Consider the following 23,955-nt stretch of genomic DNA (forward strand, 5'->3'; position numbering starts at 1 on the left):
GAAGCTAGTCAAATTAATATTTAAAATGACATATTAAACCAGATAATACAAATAAAATCTGAAATGTATCGGAACTTAATTACCACATAAATATTTTGCCATCACCGTAACCTTGCAAAACATATCACAACGACATATTCCGTGCATTGGAGTGAAAAATGCAAGCCCGACAGAACACGAAGGTCCTTTTCCTTTTCCAAGGAAAGAAAAAAACCTACGGCAACTCAAAGATGACCCTAATTCAACGTTTTGAGGATAGGGTTCATCCCTCACACTAGAAAAAAAAAAAAAAAAAAAAGCCCGCCCGCCTAGTCCTCCCGCTGCTTGAAATCCAAATTTGTCCTACACGGCCGCGCCGCATGACACTGCCCACGCCCACCTCCTCTTCTTTTCGGTATCTCAGCAGCTTGTGTTCCAGGTTTTTAGCCAACATGTTCTCTTCTGACAAGAATGTGTAACACTCTTTAACCCTTAATAGCCAGCAGTCAACTCATGCGAGTCTTCTTTTCCAAGAAAGAAAACCCAACGAGCCTTGCTGGGCTAATACATTAATGGTCTTGCATGTCCACGGCAGCAATGACTGTAGCGAAAAGATTATCCCCAAAACATTAGTGAGATCTCCAGGTAGAAATCTCGAGTCTTAACCATTGGAGTTTGGGCTCCCTTGGAAGTAAATTCCATGGTTGATTAGACAGCAAAATAAGAACATGCTTATGTAGTTGTGAACGAGTGGAAGAAATTCTAGGATGAAAAAGAAAACAATAAGGATAAAATTTAGGTTCCCAAGCAAAATCCCATCAAGTCAAAAAAGGGTCACCATCACTTGAAGTGATCTATTAACGACTCCTAAAGCATCGTTAATTGTCCACTTTATCAAGGCGACAGCTCCCACTAGAACTAAAAGGACTTGCACCCATCAGAATGAACAAGTTGCACTTCTGGCACTTAATGCTTTGCTGTGCCATCAAACTGTTTCTGGCCCTTCAAAAGCCACTTTAAACCCCTGGCTTTAGTCACTAGTGAAATGGATGCACAGTGCATGCACTAGTTCACACTCAACTTGCAACTTCAAATGCAGCTAACCTCCCAGTTCCTGAGAGAGGTTCTCGGCCACAAATCCCACCTGATTTGCTAGTTATGCAATCTGGAAGTAACTAAACCATATTAGTTGATGGATAAAGATTAAAGCACTGAAATGTAAAGCTATTAAAAAGCATCGCTGGTGTTAGACAGTTTTTCCTTCATGCTATGGTTTATACTTGCATTTGTAGTTTGAGACAGGTGTATTGACATAGGATGGACTGCACGAGAAAAAAAGAACATGCAATTTACCCAATGAACCAAAATCATGAGAACTCTCAAGTAAAGATCCATAAGGAAGAAAAGATGGAAGATCTACTCCAGAAAAGAATGAAGAAAACCGACAGGGCCTCTAGTAACACGGCTACACGGAGAATCTTGCGTTAGTTGTCTATTTCACTCAAGAAGAATGATTGGAAATGGTATAGGGATCAAATCAAGAACCAGCTGTGTATACGGACAGTCCTATGCGGAGAGATTATTCAAAGTTAAACCACCTAGGAAATCTATAACGCAAGAGGACAACCACATCAACACAATCAATGAGAAGAGAAAAAAAAAGGCTCCATTAAGATGCTAGTCTGAGCCTTTGATATCACTCCAGAAAAGGTTAGAAAGAGGATAGGTTTCTTGAAGAACGAGCTGAAACATGACTTTGACTATTCTTTTTTGCGTAGACCCATTGAACTTTGTCATTTCCATGCTTCCTAGGGTCTTGCTCAAACAATTTCTCACAAACTAAGAGATGCCCAAATATCTCATTCGTTTATGACAAAGATAGGTAAGAGAGACTCCTTAATGCAAAAGTCAAAACGTATGCCTTAAAGCATTTTTTAACTAGCAACTCATAGAATAAAAAACAAAGATTCAGACTAAAAGAATGAGATACAATCATCACAAATTACAAAAAGTTGTTGACAAGATTACCAAAATGTTCTTTCATCTCACTCACAAAAACCCTGCATCCCTAACCTACCAAGGTTTCCGAAGAGAAAATATGACACAATTGGAGAGCGTGAGAGCTTTAGAATAATGAACTCCGTAAGATCGTAATTGGACCAATAAGGCAACAAACATAATGAATTAATTGGATGATTTAGCTCTTTCTAGCATAACAACAGCTGACCGGAGGCAATGAACTCCAAGTCATTGTAGGTCCACCGTAGAAGAGAAAAACTGCACAAGGCGGGAGGCATTTAAATGTGAGAAAATATAAACACATCTCAATTAAACAGCATTGAATTGCTGACATGGCTCCCCCAAAGACTTATCTAACACTACCACATAACTTTTGACACATTGTTCTTTTTTCTAACGTGTCCTTGTAAGGTACACAAATTGGAGACACGATGCAAGTTGAGTTGTGTATGATGCACTCATATGAATCCATATGATGATGTGCTCATAAGTTGCACGAGATTAAGGAAAGAGTAATGGGGTTGGGGGGGGGGGGGGGAGTTGTGTAGATCAGCAAACCCTTCAAATTTACTAGTTCCAAATATTGCGTATTATCCATACCATTAGACCGTAATAAGTATGATACAAGCTGAATAATACAGAAAAAATATGCACTAATGAGCACTGAAAGTACACAAATTGAATACAAGATTGTAAGGGATGTGCTCAAAGAGTTGCATGGGGTTAAGGTAAAACCCATGGTGTTGGATCCAACATATCAGCAGAAAAGCAGAACAATGTGGTAAGATAGTCAACTAGGTTCTAATTAGAACAGAATGCCAAGCAGATGCACGAAAATCCTATCAAGGGCTTTCCTTATAAAGTAAAAAGGACATATCAAACCAACACCAAATAATTGGGATGATATTTAACTGAACATCTACTGCAATGAGTGGGTGGCACAATCAAAGATCTAATTGCTCGAACAATAGTGTTCAACAGAGAGTTGAAGGTACAAGAAAAAAATAAAATTACTAGAGTTCACAGCAAAACACAGACAATTAAAAATAGGACAAATGAATCTTGGAGTTTTCATTTGTAAACTAACAAAAATTGTTTCTCACATCATTAGCAATGTTTACAAGTTAGATATAGACTTCAAATTATTTACCTTCCGAAGAAAAAGGAAGGCACAGAATGTAGTCCATGAAGTGAAGGTCTGTGATCTCATCTTAAACTCAATTTGTTAGCATGGTTTTCAAAATGCCAGATGCCATTCGGTAAACCACTGTTGCAAGAAGGAGCCAAACAATGATGCTGTACAATATAAAGCACAGGCTGGGAAAAGGGCCTTCTTCAAGCATAAAATAATCCCCCCAGCAATGATATCGAGTAGACGAAGTGCTACCATTCATATTCACACGGAATCAGCAAAAGAACCAAAAGATCCCTTCCCACACTGTCTAACTGATATTGTAAGGAGTTCATCACTTGTTTGATTCAGTTTGCAACACAGGCGACGTGGTGACTGTCCATGATATATATTTAAAATGTCAACATTTAACTTGTAAGGAAAAGTTTGAAAATCAGAGTAGACGATGCTGAGAATAAAAAAAAAATACAAAGGGAACTCACCAAATGCCAGTTCTTTAGAGGATACCCCAAAGCCTGAATACGCCCCACATAAGGAAGAGGAGCCGAACGAGGAAAGCAGAGAACTTTTCTTTTCAAATCATCTTTCAATCTCCCCGCCCGCACATATGTACCCAGAGTAGTGTTGCCTTGTCTTTCCACATCTTCTAAGAAGAAGAGGACTGGACTCTTACAAACAGATTTGGAGGGATCCCTAGTATCCAAATCAAACTCATTCAGATTATGAATCTTGTTCCAAGCAGAGAAAGTCATTTCTGAGCGCTCAAGGACCCGGGGTAGCACGATGCTTGGGAACACTTGAATAGCATAACCAAGCGAGACAGAAAAAGTTAGGCGGCGTGCATGGTCATAACAGATTGATCGCTGCAAGAAGCTCATAAGATCAACCTTCATGGCCTTAGTGAACAATTTCAAACTCTCCAAAGAGCTCATCCCAGGGTAAATAGGCTCCACGACCTCTACATGATGAATTGACACAAAGGGTGAAATCGGGTGCGCAGATAAAAGACCATGAGCGCTACCCCTGATATCCCACTGCCATAACAAACCAACCACAACTTAAATCCTAGAATTCAAGGGGTCTAATTCTCCAGACTTTAACATAAAACCACTAACTTCTTAGCAGCACAAGCCATAACACATAATTACTAATAAAATACAAGTTTTCTAAAAGGTGAAAATTAGAAAATGATTAAGAGCAGGAGGGCAGCAGTAGTAGATAAACAAACCTGGTGAAACCCATGTTCTCTTGATAAAGGAACGCCAAGCTCGGAAATACAAGCGAGGAGTCTATCATCACTTCCATATAACCTATGATATCTCTCAAGACAATCATCAAGAACACTATAAAGCGCCTTGGCAAGAGGATAACTTATAGCAATCCCGCCACCTCCATAAGCCATATTATGACTAAAATAAGTATTAGCAGAGTGACTCTCTGAAGGACCGCCGATATAAACCATCTCATTACAATCATACTTACTCAATACATCAACCAAATTATCTACACTAAAAATAGTATCATCATCTCCCAAAACAAACCATCGAACATCAGACAAACCTAGTCGAAAAGTTTCCAACACAATGCGCGCAATCCGAAGCCCAGAAGGATGTCCGGTCGGATTCGTGTACCGAAACCGAGAAGTATCCTCCGAAATCATAATCCTTGGCAATGACTCATCCCATTCTTTATCATCCACTTGCTCTTCCACCCAAACATGACCCCGCATTGAAGAGTCCTTTCTCCACCATAGCCTTATAAACTCTTTCCTTCTCTTCCACAGCTGAGAAGACCCTGCAATGCCGAAAACTATATGATTTAACGCTAGCCCTGCTCCATCTCTTCGTCTCTCCTCCTCCGATAGGCTCCTGTTTCTTCCTAATGGAAGAGACGGAGCAATTCCTTCAAGAGACAAATCCTTATCTTCTTCCTCAACCCCATTTGGATTCTGACTTTGTGGTTTCCACGGGAGCGTGTGCAGGCTTCCTTCCCAGTTCTTAAGCCTATGCCAACACCACCGAGCAGTAGTGCCGGAGAAAACAAGAGACAGCCAGGCTGTAGTGGTAATCACAAGTGCAGCCACGACAACAACAGCGGTACAAGTCCGACTCTGACGCCATCTACGACTGCGAGTGCGGGGCGGCGAGCGGCAGAGAGGGGAGGCGGAGGCGGAAGAAAAATCCATACTGATTTTGTGCTGCTTGGCTGAAAACAAATCATCTCCGTCTCATAAGAGAACGGAAAAAAGAGAATCTGCGGGTAGAGAGAAATTTATTATAATTTGGTTTGTTCGGAGAGATTAAGGAGAGGTCTTTGGGTATTTTAAGTGTCTGTGGTAGTACGACGACGATTTGATTTTTTATTTTAAATTTAAATTTTCATTTAAGAAGTTTGAGATAGAATATATTAATTATTAAGGGATTTTATTTAAAAAAAAAAAAAAACTTTGCTAGGGGCTCACTTCACCCGAATCTTTGGTACCAATTTACCGGGAAATCTAAAACCATATCGTTTTCGTTTTTTAATAAAAGATATTGTTTAAAATAAAAACTAAAAAATATTGAAATTCATCCTATTAAGTTTTACTTGAATTTAGCTTTAGTGTTCAGATTTAACAAGTTAATTTCCAACTAGTTTGAAATAAAACTTGATTTAGATCAAGTTCTGAATTAAAAAGGTTAGCAACTCAACTATTTAAACAACTTAATAGCTATAGTTTATTCTATTAGAATTTAAAAAAAAATCTTGAAGTTTACCAAATTAGATCTCATCTGAATTTAGCAAATTCGGTTGGATTTAATCGGATTTGATAGTATTTTTATTTCCAATCAATTTAAAATAAAAATTAATAGATGAAACTTTTATAAAAAACAAAAAAGAACCCACACATGCACCTTAACAAAATGGGCCAAGTGGTGTGGGTCTACATTTCAAACTAACAACACCTAGTTTTTTTGTTTTTTTTATTTTTGTGGGGAAAGTGTTATAGCAATAAATAGTATTTTTCCCACATGTTTTATAAAACAGACTCGTTAAATAAATCATTATTTATTTCATCACGAAACACCTAAGTTATAAAATTTAAATTAAATTTCATCAATTTATAAACAAATATAAATTTATAAATTCTCAAACAAACTCTAACATGTACAAATCATATATTTATAATACAAATTTCTATGGAAAAAAGCTATAAAAACAAGTAAACATCGAAACAAGATACATATACTACAAAATATACAATAAAAATTAATATTTTAAAATTGAGTTAAAATAAAAAAAAAATGGATAATTTTGCTTACTTGAAGTGGAGAATCCTCAATAAAATTTGAATCAGAACAGAGATGCTGACAAATTGAGTGTTGGGTGGCTGAATTTGTAACGAGAGATTGATTTGTGATAAAATTAAATGGGGTTGTGATGTTTGTTGCACAGAAAAAATAGAAAAAGAAGAAGAAATGAGGGATGAAGAGAGGAAGGTCGTTCGTCAAGTCATAAATTAAATATTTCAGATAGATTTACCGATAGATTTAATCAACATATTTAAATCTGTCAGTAAGTCTGTCTGTAAAAATAGCACGTCATCATACTTTTTTTATTTTTTTTCTCATTTCTTCTTTTCCCACTGTAATTCCCTCAATATATTTCAAGAAAATATTTTTATTAGTGTTTATCGATTTATACAACAAGGAACTATTCTATTGATAAAATTCACTACAATCTACCAATAAAAATCTTTCACTGGTATTTTTGTTTGTATTTACTAATTTTGCGTACTTAACTATCTCATGCAGGGAAGCTAAAATGAAATGCCACTGAAAATAAAATTTGTAGTCTAGTTCGTTGGTCATCTTCCCCCTTTGGATCCAAAAAAAGGTTATCCTATAAAAGATGAAACTTGATCACTGAGATCAGGGTCAACCCTCTAGCTTATATGCATAATTGAAGTTGTGTTTGTTTTTTATTAAGAAAATATTAAAATAATATTTTTTAGATTTATTTTTAATTTTTAAAATTAACATATCAAAATAATAAAAACAAATAAATAAAAAAATATCAATTTAATATTTGTTTTCAAGCAATAACCATTTTAAAAAATAAATTGAACCATATTAACAAACACACCATTAATAACTTTAATTTTGTTTAAGAAAATAAAAATCGAGCTTTAATCTCAATCAAATCAAAATCTAGGTACAATAAAACCAGTTTACTTGTAAGAAATTAACATAAAAAAAAAACTGATTTCTCATATTGATTCAGTAAAGTAAGATTTTAAATACATAATCGAGTGCCTCTTTAGAAACAAATTTGAAATAAATAAATATTAATAATTGTTTTTAGCATCAAGGAACTGTCATTCTTGAAAAAGCTTAAATTATATATTTTGAACAAACGTTGTACTGTACCGACCAAAGACCAGAAATGCCCACATGAGCAAGAAGTTCACAAGAACTAGAAGTCAAGCTCCCTGCCGCGAACACTTAAAATTCGAACAGTATTTGTCTTTTCTTTTCTTTTCTGTTTTGTTTGAATTGAAAATTTCGGAGAAATCTGTGTCTGTGTATGTTTTTTCTCTCTCTCTCTTTCTCTTTCTCTTCCCGTATGTGAGGAGCCGCTTGAGTTAACATTAAGTTCCTTGCATTTGTAAGAAAACGTTTTCTTCACATTCTCTGCTTAATTAGTCTTGAAAAACACATAATAACGCAATTAGCAAATCCAACATCGAAGAAACAAAAACCGTTTAATCTAAGTTTTTAATATTGAAACATAATAGTTATAATTAAACTTATTTAGGATATCAATTTGACATAAAATCTAGGTTATGGTTCAAACATATTGAACGTAATTGACCTGAATCAATAAAAAATTAATTTGTTTATTAATCAGGTCATGTAATCATCAATTGATCAATAAAATTAAATTGAGTTAATTTTATGTTAACTTTTTTTAACATCTAGATTGACTCAAGGATTACTAAATTTTAAATCTATTTACATAACCGAGCTAAATTTAGAGACTATTTAGTACTTTAATAGCTTCTGTTTTTTATCCAATCGCGTAGAAAAAACATATTTAATTAGTCAAATAGTTTTTGTTTTTTTTTTATTGGCCTCACATATAATTTTGTTTTAAACCTTAGTTTTGTAGAAGCTAAAATAATGATTTTTTTAAAAATATTTTTAACTAAACATATATTTTTTAAAAAATTATAATTAAAAATGTTTTCTTATATCTACTTTTCTTAAATGGTAGCCGGAAAAGTTACCGTAAATAAGAGCAAAATTTATTATAATAATAATCTATGAATCTCATTTCATGTAAGTGAATTCCAAAAAATCTCGCACAATATCTAATGATTTAGAACAACTTTTTTTGCAACGTACGTGTTGGAGACACGTTGTGATTATCCAATGTGAAGGCACAAGGCATGGCATAATAATATATTATCTCCTTAATGACAAGGATATATTCTTAATTAAAGCAATTATAGGGAGCATATAAAAGAAGATGATGGTGGAAAATATTGACTAATTAGTAAGAGACACAAGAAAAGTTTATTCTTTTGGACTCGTGTTCACATGCCACAAAAGATAAAGGAAATGTAAAGCCATAGATTTACTTTTATTCAATGGACCAATCTTTTTCATGCAAATGCACATGAAACACATTATATATTCGTTAATGGACACGTTGATAAGAGAATATTAGAATTCTCTTATATGTAAAAAGAATATTTAGATATTGCTAAAATTGTTTTTAGTGAAAAAAAAAAATCGTGTGAGAGTTGAATCGATATGATCTAGTTGACATTTCAGGTCTAAAAGCAACGACATGCCAAAACATAGTTTAACTAAAAAAAATTAAGATGATATTTTTTTTAATATAAAGATAACAACATATTAGATTGACTTGGATCAATCTAGGTTAACATATCAAATATGTTACATGGATTATGAGACTATGATAACCCTATATAAAACAAAATTATAAAACCTAATTTTCAATCAACCAAATGTTAAAGAATAAAATTAAAAAAAATTAATTAAAAAAGATCTAAAAAATACAACCTGAGTTAACATGTCAAACTTGCGACTCGAGTCATAAGACCGAGATAACTCTATAGAAAAAAAAAAAACTGAAACAAATTACTAAGTTCAATTCTCAATCAGTCCAATGTTGAAAGATGAAACTAAAAAAAATAATTAAAAAAATAAAATAAAAAAACAACTTAAGTCAATCTGTCAAAATCAAAATCCGGGTATGAGATTGAGAAAAAAAAATCCAAAAAATAATATAATTTAACCCCAATTAACTTGTCAACTCTACGACTCTAGTTATGAGACTGAGATAACCCCATAAAAAAATCAAAATAAATTATGAAGCTTAATTCTTAATTGATCTTATTGCCCTCAATATTGAACGATGAAATTTGTAAAAATTTAGTTAAAAAAAAAGAATGCAAAAAATGAGTCAAGTCAATATGGATTAACACGTTAAGTAATATTCTCGGGTCATGAGATCAGGATAACTTCAAAAAAATTAAACTGAAATAAATCATTAAGCCTAATTCTCAATCAAACACAATATTAAATGATGAAATTGAAAAAAAAAACAATTAGAAAAAAGAAAAAAAACTGAGTCGACTAGATTAACTTATCAAACTTGCAACTTGTTTCATGAGATGAAGACAACTCAATAAAAAGCAAATCTAATATTGAAGGATATAAGAACGAGATAACCTTTTAGGAAAAAAAAAACAAAACACCCTAATTTAACTAGGGTTAAAATATCAAAACTCGCAATCCTGATCATAAGACTAGGACATTACCATAGAAAAAAAGATCAAAATAGATTATAAAATTCAATTTCTAACCGATCTAACATTAAATGATAAAGTTGAAAATAATTCAATTAAAAAAAACTACTCGAGTCAATTTGGATTAACCCATTAAGTATTATTCTCAGGTCATGAGACCAGAATAACCTAATAAAAAATAAATATAAAAATCATGAAGCAAATAAAGAAATAGAAATAGAAACACCATCAGACTATAGCAAAAGGAGAAAAACAATATAACTTATCTTATGTAAGACGTACTAGGAGTATTAATACTTTTCTTTTACATAATCAGTTTATTACTTAGAATTTCTAAAAAACAGCTATAATTTCTAATAATCATAATATTACGTGGCAATTCCTGAACCAACTAAAAATTATTCAAAATCAACTTGGAAAGTGTCGTTGCGACATCATGTCCCGTGAGAATGGTAGGACAACACCCTTTTTTTACAAGTTACTTTAATCAATCATTTTGTTTCTATCTCATTTGAGTCTATGGTTTTCTTCCTTGGATTCTCATACTTAAAGCCCAAAATGAATAAAAAGAAATGTAAAAGAAATAGGTCAATGTAGTTTGTGATAGATTTAGAACTTTAATTGTTGCTCAGCAACTCAACCACAAGTGTGCTACAGAGCAAGCTCCATGGATGTTGTGCAAATAACAATTGATTTGAACATGGGTTCTGAAGGGAAAATCTTAAGCATTTGGAATACAACTGATTTTATTCATTCAATTTAGCTTAGTCGGAGAGGATGTTATACATGACGGAGTAAAAGTAAGGAGAGAATTCTATGGACTTAAATAAATCTTAAAAAACACAAATTAAACAAGATTTACCTGCAATTTCTGAGGAGCAACTTGTTAATGACAGATTTTTATTGGAGATTTTGTAGGCAATTCAAATACCGAAGGAATTTTTTCCTAAACACCAGCGGATGTTCCATCGATGCTTTTCAATTTTTTAATGGTGGTTTTTATAAATTTTGTTATTTATTTAGTATTATAAAAATGTGAATTTTGAGTTTTGATAGATATAAAAATATTTTTATGAATTTTCTTGACAATATATTTTCTTGGAAAGTGTTTTAGGTAAGCATCCCTAAATGTTTTACTTGACTGAATTTAATTAGACCTCATATTTATTTTTTTTATTTAATTCCAAGGAGATTTCTCGCATTGTCCACAGAAATGCATGGATAATTTTGTTAGTGTGCACTCGAAAACAAGCTTACACTGCTCGTTTATTTATTTATTGGCATGGGAATTAAAACCCCATAGCTGGGAAAGCACAAAAACTACTGATACATATGGAGGTAGAGAATTTGTCACCCTCAAGCAAATGCCTTAAGGGTTGATGTAGTTTTTGGTTTTTCCACAGCCCATATTTTGCTGTGGTGGCTTTGTAACCATATCTGATCCTGACTCAAACAACACTAACATGCCTAAGTAGAAATGAGCCTCAATATGGCAATGGAAAAGCCATATTCCTGGATTATCAGTTCGAAACCTCAAGGCAGTCCATCCATAAGGAAAAAGTGGCACTGTGTTCTTCATGATTGGGTTTTCCAGGTTCAAGGAAGCCGTTGATGGATTGAACTTACCCTTCCCAAATCCTAAGACCCAAAAATTATGTCCATGGAGATGCCAAGGATGTGTCTCACTATCACCTCCCATACCTTTTGCATTCTGCAGTATAATATCCACTGTTTTATTGAATGGCAACCTGTAAATGGATGTGCTAGTTGTAGCATTTGTGTTTTCAGGAATCTCATAGATATTATAGCTATGGTCGTAGTCTTCTGGGGCTGGGGTTGGATCAAAAACATCTGGTATATTTAACTTGAGTGCAACAAGGTAAGGTGTATCTGGGAGAGCATGTGAGACATTATTTACTGCCCAAACTTTGTAGCCATTGACGGTGTTCTGCGTGTTCAAAAGGTGAAGTACTTTATCTGCTGTCTTCGGCGGAGCCGGAACATAACCCCGGAGACCTTTTATGGCAAGACTTTGGTTTCTTTGCGAATCTGTATCGTTCCAAAGAGGTCCAGGTGGTGGCTGTGGTAGGTGCTGAGCATCGAGGGGATTAGGTTCATAGTTTAAAATGGCAAATCCATTCGGAGTTTCAGGCTTTCGAGCAATCACATTTATGCTAATCCCATAATTCCTCGAATGATTTTGATCGGTAGTGACCAAGACGGAGTATGTCTCACCAGAGTAAATGTACAAGTTATCAGTAACAAACGGAACCACATGCACCCCATCAGTCTCAACAACAGTCATTTTATGACCCTGCATAGCAGAATTTCTTACAGAATATTAGGAAAATAACATCATACAGACTCAACTTTTTTTTTCTTTATTGAAGAATAATTACCTCTATTTGGAAACTAAGAGCCGAGAGGGAAGTCAAAGAAGCAATCCTAAATCGATAGGTTTGCTCAGGCTTTACTTTCACCACATCTGGAGTACATTCTGGACTGCTGCCATTACATCGATCACGGTTCGAGACACCGAGAAGCTCACACTGGTACCTCCCTCTTCCATTAATCAGAAGGGACTGACAAGAAACACAACAAATTAAACCGAATGAGTTAGTTAAGAGGTCAGACCGGATCATTCCAGTTGTTTTTTTTCTCAAAAAAAAAAAAAACCAATGACTGATTGTCAAGTTTCATTTTCTAACCTGAGGCTCTCCAATCCAGACATATGGTTTTGAAGACAATTTAACGGCATGTTCATAAGCAGAGTCATGGTACCAATCACTAAGGATAATTTCCCGATCTTCGTAGTGGTAGGGCGTTTCTTCTCCAAGGAGAGGATTTACAGTAATTAGTCCATAGAGCCCAGATGATTTTTGCATTCCATAATGCGAATGGTACATGTAGGTGCCTGCCTAAAATTACATGATAAATAAAGGAATTAATTATGTTTATATACATAAAATATCATATTGTAATTCAAATAATCAGAAATTAATATTACCTGGTCAACAACAAATTGGTATGTGAAGTACCCCCCTGGCATTGCTGCACATTGATTGACTGAATCCGTTCCATCATTCCATCCATTACCAAGCTGCACGCATGCCAGTATTTAGATTTTGTAGTGTATTTATTGTGACTTGGAAATAAATTAAGAAACTAAAACAATATTGCAAAAAAAAAGTTGAGACTCTAGCTAGCAAGCAAGCTACCTGCCGGATTCCGTGCCAGTGGATGGCAACATTTTCCATCAACAAATTGTTAAGAACAGTAACGATAATGGTATCGCCTCTTGTTGCATTTATATGAGGTCCAGGAGTCTGTCCATTAATGGCAATAGCTAGCTTCTTGAAGCAGTCAAGATACTTGTACTCGTACGTCACCTTCCATGTGAGATTGTGGGTTCTAGCCTCCACATTTGGAATTACAGTTGTTAATAAAATGAAGATGCATGAAACCTGCAACTTAGTAAGAATCGCTATGCTGTGTGAGAGCCTAGCCATGCCTTGGTCTTTCTTGCTTTTGATAGCTTGATAAACTGAAGAGCAAGATCACTTCAATTCCTTACTTTTATGCATGTGTAGAACAACAAAACAAATATATATATATATATATATATAGCAAGAATTTCCAGGCCAATACAACACACACCAAAAAAAAAAGGGCTTGTTAGGTAGGTGTAGATTGAGGACTTTTTAGAATTATAAATAGTTTACATAAATGCACAACGATGTGGTTTATATTAATTTTTTCTTCAATTATTTAATATTATTATTAAATTCAAGAGAATCAACCTTAAAACTGAGTTGGTTCAATCGACTGGTAAAAAAAATTTAAGAATAAAATTAAAAAAAAAATTAACAAAAAAAATAGAATTTCATGACTCAACTTCTTACATAGAATAAGATTATACTTGTGAGAGTTTTTTTTATGTGACCTAGTCGATTTGATCGGTCAAAAAACAATCATATTGACCAGTAAAAATATTATAAAGATAAAATAAAAATAATAATAATAAAATTGATAGATAAAGTGACTCAACTTGATTTCTTTTCTAGTCTGATTTAAAATTAAATAATATAGAAAATATTCTGATATGATAAATTAATATATATAGTCGAATAAAAAATAACTCCCACGATTATTAAAAAAAAAGGTCTGAGAATAAGATTAGAAAAAAAAATGAATTTAAAGTAAAAAAAACATAGAAAAGATCGAGAAAAAAAGTGCTAAATTGGAAAAAGATTTTTATATATATATATATAGAAGGTAATAATACCTCATTGGAAACTACAACCACGTGTGCTAGTCTACGTGAAATACATGGAAGACTGAATCCGATACTTTTTTATTAGTCATACTGGATCGTTAGTCTTGGAAAACTTAAAACAACTAAGCAATTGGGTGGTTGTCCCTCATTTCATAGTTACACACTTTACCTTCTCATTTATTGCATCCACATTTTGCATGGAAATTATTTTTTTCAACGTAGCCATACCTTTTTTTTTTTATGTTGTTTTTTTCTAGTTTACACATTTCAGTCACTCCAAGAAGTATAAATCGAAGACTTTGTGCATATTTGATATTGTTTTGCTTTTAATGCTCGGCTATTAGTTGGTATTGTAGTAAAGGTTGTTTTTTAAAGTATTTTTCATTTAAAAATATATTAAAATAAAGTTTTTTTTGTTTTTTAAAATTTATTTTTGATACCACTATACATCAAAACGATCTGAAAACATACAAAAAATTAATTTAAAACAAATAAAAAAATTATTTTTTTTCAAAACCGTTTTTGAAATGTAAAAACAAACAGGCTCTTAACGTGGTGCAATTAGCTTTTTAAAGTGTTTTTCAAACTGTTTTTTGCATGAAAAAAATATTAAATTGATGTTTTTTAGATGTTTTTTTCATAGTTTTGATATGATAATATAAAAAATATAAAAATATATTATTTTGATATATTTTCAATAAAAAAATACTTTTATGAAAGTATATTGCACCGCATTACTAAATACGCATACATGTTATTTTTGCTTTGAAAACAAAGCATGTATCGTTTTAAAAATGTATCATGTTTTACTTTTTTATCTTTGAAGAATTCTTTATTTCGGTAACTAAATTATTTTTTTCAATTTTATCATTATACATTGCGTTGACTGATATTTCAGGTTGATAATTTGTTCCAATTAGTTTGTGTTTGCTATAGGATTTTCACCATATCAAAAAAACATCCCCATATTATATTATTGCCTGACTTGGCAAGATAGAATTTAATTTTATTCCTAAAACTGAATTGAAACTTTGGAGACCAAATTTAACACTTAATAAAAAAGCTATCCTCTTTTTCATTTTTTAAATTATTCATAAGGCGTGTTTTTAGAAATTATGGTCCTTGATAAAAAAAAATTTCCTTTTGATCCTTATTTATTAAGGTTTTGACATTTCATTCCTACACTTTTAGTCCCTAAATTTTGTGAGGAAAGAGAGTCATTAGAAAATGGTTGAGTTGTTATAAAAGAAACTTGGTGTCAATATATTCTTCTTGATGAGATGAGTATATTGAGATGTTTTTAAGCTTTCAGATCGTTGAAAAACTAGATCAGATTGAAAAGTGAATTTTTTTATAAGCTTAGTTTTATGTTTCTGAATGAATTTAGCAGTGTTTTAAGCTTATAAGTTTGTTCGTTAAGATTCTAATGGTGCTTTTAGATGTCTATATATGAAAATAGGTTGAAAATAATTTTTTTATCCAAAAAACCTCAATTCAATTTTTTAGTCACATCTTTGGTAATAAGAATCTAAGTAAGTAAAATGACACGTCGTCTGCCACGATAAATAGTGAAATATCAAGTTTATTTTTCTTAAAAAAGTACATAAAAAAAGAAGAAGAAGAAGGCTAGGCCCGCAAGCCTTCTTCTATTGAGCCAAGTACGCAGTCCCGTCTCTTTTGCTTCTGCTTGGGCGTACTAGCCCTTTTCTATGTGTTTTTTAGTTTTTTTTTTAATTTTTATTGAATGCACTATAAAAAAAAATGTTCAACATGATATTTAAATTATTTTTTAATTTCTAATTATTTTTAAATAATATTATAGGTTTTTTTGAGAATTTCAACAATTTGTTTTTCAATTATTATACACCTAATATGCAAAAAACAAATCAATTAAAATACGTTTTTCCTTTTAAGATTTTTAATAGATTGTTTATATATATAGTTTTATAACATTTATTAGTCTTTTTTTCTTAAGTAACATAAAAATATTGAGATATTATTTTAATATTTTTTAAAACTTACTTTCAAGATCATGACATTATTAAAAAACAATGATTACAACTGAAAAATATCCTATAATTAAAGCAATGAAGAGCTGCATTAAAAAGAAAATGAGGTTTAGATTGAAGAATTATATTTTTTGTCTACTTATTTTAAATGGTTGAAATTTTTATCAAATTTTAATTTTAATTTTCGCTACCTTTTATTCAAAAAAGTGCTATTGATAACAAAACAGAATGTCATTGTTTGAAGAAGATTAGTATTTTTTATGATGATGTTATCCATTGCTTTTTCATCAATTATGTAGTAGCTTGGTATGCAAAAATTTAAAATAATCTGTGTATTAATATTGAAGAAGAATAAAATATTTTTTAATTTCTTAATCGTAAATGTTTTATATTATTCTTTTGAAATTTATTGTTCTTATTTTTTTATTATTAACATGGATGTCGAACTGGTGATCTCTAGGAAGTAAATCTAGGACCTTACTAGTTGAACTACATATCTCGGAGTTGAAATTTATTGTTCTTATTTTATAAGATAGTTAGGCAGACATGATTAATTCATGATTTTTTTTTTATTTTTAATTGAAGCTTACTTTCTCAATCATAATGAGTTTTTGCTTAAAAAAAAATGATCCTCCTTAAAAAAACACGCTTTTATCAATAGTGGAAAAAATGCATGAATAAAAAAATTAATTTTTTTTATTAAAAATATACACTTTTTCCTTTTTATTTGTAATCATTGTAGTTTTTCCAAGCTTTATTTTACTGATTGTTGTGGCTTTTTATTCAATGAATTATGCTGCTAATAAAAATAATATTTTTTGTTGTAAAAAAAATTACATGATTCAGGAAGTTAATTTTGAAAAAATTATATATTTCTTTTCAATAATTTTATTTACTGTCTTTCTTGAAAGTGTTTTTTTTTCTATAATAATTTAATTAAATAAAAAATATATTTTAAAAAAACAAAGTTATTAAACCTGACCAAGACCATGACCTAGGTCATGAGTTAGGCGAGTTAACCTAGATCAATCTTAAACATCATCATTTCAATATATATTTTTATAAAAAATGTTAAATCAACATCATTTTGAAATTATTATTTTTAAAAAATAAAAAAGCAAACCTCTTGTCGTGTCTTTGTCAAATACATTTTGAAGTCAAATACATTTTTAAAATGTTTCAAATGAAAAAACAAATTGTGTCGTGTCTTTGTCGCTCATTTAATAGGTGCACACTTGTCCTCCCTTCTCATGCGGGCATTTGATGTTATTGTTTTTCTATTTACATTTTAGTCACTCCAAGAAGTATGAATCAAAGACTATGTGCATATTAATTTAGTATTGTTTTTCCTTTAAAACTGATGCTTTTAGTTTTTTTATTTAAAAATACAATATAATTATTTAATTTTGATATTTTTTTTTATCATATTTCATCATTATTTTTTTTTATCATATTTGAAAACTCAAAGCAATAATGGTTGACTAAGCAATTGGGTGTCTGTCCCTACGGTTACCACACTTTACCTTCTCATTTATTGCACACATTTTGCTTCATATATTTTTGGAGTCACCTCAGGTTCAAGAGTTAATGCATGGATATGTTTAGGTACGAGCTTGGACATGGGTCAGGGTGCTCGGTGGCCATCCAGGACTAGATCTAGGGTACTCAAGATTCGGACCATGACTGGTGTTGGGTTTGGATAGGGATCTGGTCTTAGGTGCCTATGGTTCGACAAATATTTTTATTATTATTATTATTATAAAAGCCACTAAAAAAATCAGCATGAATGTTTTTTCATGGAAGTTTATGGGCCCTCAATTGGTCCAATTGGTATTCCTCATAACCCAAAGGGGTGGCAAAAAAAAATGAAATGTTTGGGCCAATGTATATTGAAGCCCACCACATATTTGAAGAATATCCACATCAACCTAACAACTTGAATCAATCTTACATTAGCTACACAAGTGTCATTTGGCATAATATTATACCCTTTCAAACCTCCATTAAAGAATAAAAAGAATATTTTAAGACAGTGGTAGCGGTTATTTTTTAAAATATTTCTGATATCAGCATCGATAAAAACACTAAAAAAAAATTAATTTTTAAAAAAACTCCGGTTGAAACATCTCAAAAGACACTTGAAATAGTATATAACACAACAATTTGCAAAAAAAAGTCTCCATAGAATACACGTATGGTAACGATTCTTATGTTTTGAATATCTTTATTGAGAAACCATTGAATTCATGTTGATTTAAGGTGCTTAATTTATATTGGCCGTGAGTGCTTGTCCTTTATCTTGTTTCTTTGTGTTTCTTCACGTTCGGCAGGTTGAATTCTCGGGAATATACATGCATGGAGCACGTTTCCTGTTCTAATTGATTCTTATTTTCCATAGAAAAAAAAATATTAAAAAAAAAACCCTAAACTTGGTCTCTTGTTTTGGCACACGGGAAGACAATGAAAGCCTAGCGATTTGGTGTAGATGGTCAATCGCCCTCACAGCCATTAGGAAGTCATTTTATATAACAAGGTTATCGATTAATCTGAGACATAACCCGTGTTGAATTTAATAATAAATAAAAGAAATTTATTTAGTAAAAAACTCGAAAGATTTAGCTAAAAACCTATTAATTGTAAAAAAAAATAATTAAATGAAACTATTTTAAATTATTAACTTAGATTATCTCATCCAATCTCTATCATTTAATAACTATAAATTGAATTTAGTGATTGTTTATTGTGATTGATTGAAACTAGATTAGAATAAAAATGGAATATGCGGGTTTTGATGTATTCACACAAATATATATATATATATAGTTGCCTATATTGATTAATAGTTGCCTAGGATTTGGTAAGAGATTCATGACACGGATGGCATGGCTGCAATTTAGAGAAATAAATCACTCTGCCTCTTGATGCAGAACACAAAAGTCAAACCAGCAGGAAAGAGCCAAAAGAACAGGTTAAAGTATTGGAAATTCCCTAGCTCTTTTGCTTTTGCTTTTTTTGCCTTTTTTTTTTTTTTTGTTCTTTTCCTTTTTCTTTTCCCCCTTTGAAATTATTCAGGTTTTTGGATGGTTGACATAGTTTCTCTTATTATGCTTTTAAGAGTTTTTTAAAAGTTTTTTTATCTTAAAAAAATTATAAATTCATATTTATTTAGTTTTTTTATTGTTTTAATATGCTGATATTAAAAATAAAATATTTTTTTAAAAAAATAATTCTGATGTATTTTTAAGTGAAAAGTTATTTTAAAAAATATCATGTACCACAATCACAAACACCATTGGTCTACCATCAACTCCTACTTAATTAACAAACATTTTTTTCTTATTTAAATTTTGAAATTTTAATATTGTTGAAAATAAAATATATGCGGCGAGTTACATGAATAAATTGACATATTGCGTTAAAAGAATTGGGATTTTTCTTTGCTACTTTCATGTATTATTTCTCTTTTGTCTAATAATAAAAATCATATAATATAGTTATTTATTTGTTCATATAACTCATTTTAAGTTGATATTACTTCGACCTAAAAGCAAATACTACCTCCAATACTAAAGTTAAAATTTTATATATATTCAGTAGCAAATATTGAACACGTGTGTTTACATTACAAAATAAATAAATAAATGTTTTTCCCACCACAAGAATTCTTGTAGAGAAATAATTCATCACATGAATTCTTGATAGAGATAGAAATGAATAATTAAGAAGTTATGTATTATTACAGCTATGCCATTATGTGTTTTTTTCAAAGAGAAGATGCGAAACCCAGAGCCTTTTTAGAGAATAAAAACAAAAACACCCGTCGAATTATAAACGCCTTAACATTTATTCACATTGCTTTCGCATCAAAAGATTTATCATATATTTATATGATTTTACATCTTTGTTGTATTTTATTTTATTTTATTTTATTTTATTTGTTGGTAATGATGATTGATATCAATGTTACATCATCAATTAATAATACTCAATTATAAATTTTATTTTGTTTAATTGTCAAGGTTAGTGAGTTGATATGCATGATAATGACCACGATATGGATTCAAAAATCTCATTTAATTTTATATGCGGAGGATGATGATTGATATCAATGTTACATCATCAATTAATACCCCATTAATATAAAGTTTAAGTTGTTTAATTGTCAAGTTTAGTGAGTTGATATGATAATGACCACTAGATTTATTCTAAAATGATCCGACTTCCATCTCCATAATTCTTTTTTCCTTTAATCCCTTTAAACACATGCCTATTACTTTATAAACTTTGTTGATTAGATGGAATAGCAACAAGAATATTTGGTAGAAATTCTAATTGATAAAAACAAAGAGACATGGAAGTGTGGTGCTAAGAATCCGTTTGAAAATGCAGTGAAAACAACGTTTTTTAAATATTTTAATTTTAAAAAAAACCGACCGCAATCACATTCTCAAACAAATTTTAAAAATTAAAAGATCCCTCTACTTGAAAGAGGATTGATTTGACTATTAAGAAACATAAAAAAAAAATTAATAATTAGGATGTGTTTCATATAAAAGTAATGGAGTTAGAAATCATTCTAACATTAAGGTGTAATTTTAAAACCTAATTTGAATATATTAATTTGTATTATAGAGTACAAGACTCAAATCATGAATAGAAAAGATTAACTCGGTTAATCAATATAATTTTATTTTAAAAAAATTTAAAATAATATTATTTTAATCAAATTTTATTTTAAAAAACAAAAGTTAATAGGTTGCGGATCAATCTTTATCAATTTATTTCTTCACTTTTTCTTCAACCCATATTGATTCAAGTTTCAGGTCCAATCTAGATCGTGTAATACTAATATTTTTATTTAATTTAAAATTCTAAAAAGATGAATTCAATAAGAGAATTTGGGTAAGGTAAGGTTAACATTACCCATAATCATTAATCCTTTAATATTTTTTACTATATCAAAACTAAATTTTGCATCCTCAAAAATGATAATTCTCATGTGTTTTTTTTCTCATGATCTAAATCTACTTCATGCCCAATGCATTTGAAAAGCAAAAGAAAGTTTCTAGTTCACTGAAAAAAAATGATCTGAGTTAATTATTAATTGGTGGGGGAAATAATTATGTTTCATAAAATTGATGTAAATTTCAATAAAATCATCACCCTCTAATCTATGCTAATTAAGAGTGATAAAAAAGTACCATGTGCACCAATTATCACCAATATTACTCGCAATCATTCATCATGTTATATAATTTAATTTAATTTAATTTAATTTTTCTACCGACTCTTCCTTCAAGGATTTTCATAAGAAAAAAACAAAAAAAAACATATATATATAAATAATTATTTCAGAGAAAAACTTGAGGAGGACTCTCATTAAAATAATGAAATTGATCGATCACTATTCCCATATTGAAAATTCAAGCTCATTTAGCTTAACAAGCATTAATTAAAAGCCATGCATAATTGCATGCTAATAACATCAATAAAACAGTGACTTGCAAATTGACAACTAATCAACCATTAATCCCAACAATGACATTTAACGTACCATCTTATCACCTACAGTGTATTAGAACCTCCTAGGGAAAGAATAAATCTGGTGTGTTCTGAAATGCGGTCAAAACTGTGTTACTATTTTTTTTTAATTTATTTATATGGTTTTAATATGATGATATTAATAATGATTTAAAAAAAAATTATTTTAATATATTTTTAAATAAAAAAATTTTAAACTGTTATCGCTGCTACAACCTCAATTAAAGGAACGTTTGAGAACTCGGCTGCGGCTGCGTTCCTAAAAAATTTAAATTTTTGTTTTACTAAAATTTGATATGATTTGTACGTTTTGGATCGTTTTGATGTGCTGATATCAAAAATAATTTTTAAAAAATGAAAAAACATCATTGGCATGTATTTTGACACGAAAAGTTATTTGAAAAGCACCTGCAATCACATTGTCAAACACGCTATAAAACTACTCAGGTCAAGGTCCAAATATTCTTGTGGATGACAAAATGCTGGCCTATTATTATATTTAATTTTCAGTGAAAGATTGCTTTAAGAGGGTGGTTGTGTTGCTTTTTAAAATAATTTTTTGTTTAAAAATATATTAAAATAAAATTTAAACGCATTAAAACCATAAAAAAAACATGAAAAATATTTTTCAAATTAAAAATATTTTTTTAAAAAACTAAAAATAGAACAAAGCTACGTGAAACACTTCACTTTACTCAAGGTTAAGGTCCAAATTTGTGGATGATAAAATGCCGGCCTGTTATCATATTTAATTCCGAGTGAATGATTGATTGCCTTCTTGAATTCAAAGCATGGCAATGAAAAGAACCGGCAACCTAAATTTGACTTGCCAATTTTATTTTATTTTATTTTTTATTTTCAGATAATTGGATTTAAAGAATCAATCTTTTTTGTTTTCTTTCTACTTTAATAATGAGTAATTGCGTGTTGCTGTTAGCACGCAGCCATCTTCCTTTCTCATGCCTTTCACGATTAAAATATTGCTGTCTTGGTTTCTTGCGTTCAAATCCTCCCACGAGTGTCGTGTATTTTGTTGCAGAAATATTAGTCGTGTTTTTAAATTAATATTTTCTTCTCTTTTTTTTTTTTTGCATTTTTTATAGTATAATTCTTCTCCCATGTCTCTCTGTTACCTTCCTTTGTATCTACAATTCTCTTTTCTTTTTCTTTTTTAATTATTTGCACATATAATTTCAAATAGCATAATATCCATGCAATAAATGGAGTTTACAAAAGAAAATTAGGTAGTTTTTAGTTATTGTCTCGGGATAGAATAAACAAAGAAGATAAATATGTTTTATTGTATTTTATTATATTCTAAAAATATAAAAATTCATTCAAAAAATTATTTCAATAACAAATTTATTATATATAAAACAATAATAATTGATGTAATGTCAGCCTTCCCTGGAATACTACTATTTATCTTTGTATCAAAATACACATAGGAGTAATGTTCATGATATTTTCTTTCAAACAAAATCTATCAATTTTTTTTTCTTATTCGGGTATCTTTATTCCCTTTTAAAGAGTGATGCTATTCCCGTTTGGGGTTCGTGGTTGCCCCTCCCAATAAGTACGTTTTCAGGGGATCGAACTTGTATTCTCATCCTTACAGAGATATAACAGTGCCTTAACCGCTAGACCAACATTTCATTGATTATCAATTTATATATAGAGTGGGGTTATTTGAGATTGTCTTTTTATTATTATTTTTCTCACTATTAATACTGATTTGGAGATTTGAGTGTTTTTAACTTTACTTTTACTTTCTTATGCATCTGATGTGAACAGATTAATTAGGTACAAGTTATTGCAACTGTAATTAGCAGTGAAATTGAACTTTTGGTAGATGGGAGATCAAATTGGAACCTACATGGTAATTGAAAGGTTTGAGAGCTGCTTTTCTTTTTTTATCCATTTTTTTAATATAAAAAATACCCACGAAGGTTGTGTTTAGATAATAACTCGAAATAAAAAAGATAAAAAATAAAATAAAAACATATTTTGTTTGAAAGATATGGATAAATATATAAAAGTGAATTTATTTTTATAATAATTTTGAAGTGAATTCATGTCATTTCAAGATAGAAAAAAAATGAAAATTTATCTATTCTTTATCAATTGTTTTTATTTTTTATATATCGAGATAGTTATCAAACACTATCAAATATATCCA

General features: G+C 30.6%; 2 protein-coding genes across 4 annotated transcripts; both read right to left on the minus strand.

Moving 5' to 3' along the window:
* Window positions 1–747: 747 nt before the first annotated feature.
* Window positions 748–5,468, minus strand: LOC7490735 (uncharacterized). Of its 3 annotated transcripts, none has more exons than XR_002976792.1 (4): window positions 4,359–5,468; window positions 3,613–4,164; window positions 3,149–3,505; window positions 748–1,144 (listed from the first exon to the last, which is right to left on the minus strand). XR_002976792.1 is itself a non-coding variant. In XM_024581242.1 (3 exons), exons 1-3 carry the CDS (start codon window positions 5,313–5,315, stop codon window positions 3,395–3,397), a joined length of 1,620 nt encoding a protein of 539 aa, XP_024437010.1. In that variant the 5' UTR covers window positions 5,316–5,468; the 3' UTR covers window positions 2,935–3,394. The 3 variants fall into 3 exon arrangements, 1 of the variants encoding a protein (XP_024437010.1); XR_002976793.1 differs by lacking the exon at window positions 748–1,144 and adding an exon at window positions 1,898–2,256; XM_024581242.1 differs by lacking the exon at window positions 748–1,144 and having other exon boundaries at window positions 2,935–3,505.
* Window positions 5,469–11,212: 5,744 nt separating this feature from the next.
* Window positions 11,213–13,509, minus strand: LOC7490736 (L-ascorbate oxidase). Its single transcript, XM_002300500.4, has 5 exons — window positions 13,169–13,509; window positions 12,958–13,050; window positions 12,659–12,868; window positions 12,350–12,532; window positions 11,213–12,264 (listed from the first exon to the last, which is right to left on the minus strand). The coding sequence occupies exons 1-5, from the start codon at window positions 13,457–13,459 to the stop codon at window positions 11,320–11,322; spliced, it is 1,722 nt and encodes a 573-aa protein (XP_002300536.3). The 5' UTR covers window positions 13,460–13,509; the 3' UTR covers window positions 11,213–11,319.
* Window positions 13,510–23,955: the final 10,446 nt, after the last annotated feature.

Source organism: Populus trichocarpa, chromosome 1 (assembly GCF_000002775.5).
Source record: "Populus trichocarpa isolate Nisqually-1 chromosome 1, P.trichocarpa_v4.1, whole genome shotgun sequence".
NCBI classification, from domain to species: Eukaryota; Viridiplantae; Streptophyta; class Magnoliopsida; order Malpighiales; family Salicaceae; genus Populus; species Populus trichocarpa.

Excerpts from the sequence above, each read along its gene's own strand:
- LOC7490735 (XM_024581242.1), bottom strand. The coding sequence starts at position 5,315 with ATGGATTTTTCTTCCGCCTCCGCCTCCCCTCTCTGCCGCTCGCCGCCC. Across the intron at positions 4,165-4,358 it reads GAGAACATGGGTTTCACCAG|TGGGATATCAGGGGTAGCGC; the intron begins GTTTGTTTATCT and ends TTGTTATGGCAG. Across the intron at positions 3,506-3,612 it reads CTCTAAAGAACTGGCATTTG|TCACCACGTCGCCTGTGTTG; the intron begins GTGAGTTCCCTT and ends TATCATGGACAG.
- LOC7490736 (XM_002300500.4), bottom strand. The coding sequence starts at position 13,459 with ATGGCTAGGCTCTCACACAGCATAGCGATTCTTACTAAGTTGCAGGTT. Across the intron at positions 12,533-12,658 it reads TCTGGATTGGAGAGCCTCAG|TCCCTTCTGATTAATGGAAG; the intron begins GTTAGAAAATGA and ends GTTTCTTGTCAG. Across the intron at positions 12,265-12,349 it reads CTCTTAGTTTCCAAATAGAG|GGTCATAAAATGACTGTTGT; the intron begins GTAATTATTCTT and ends TCTGCTATGCAG.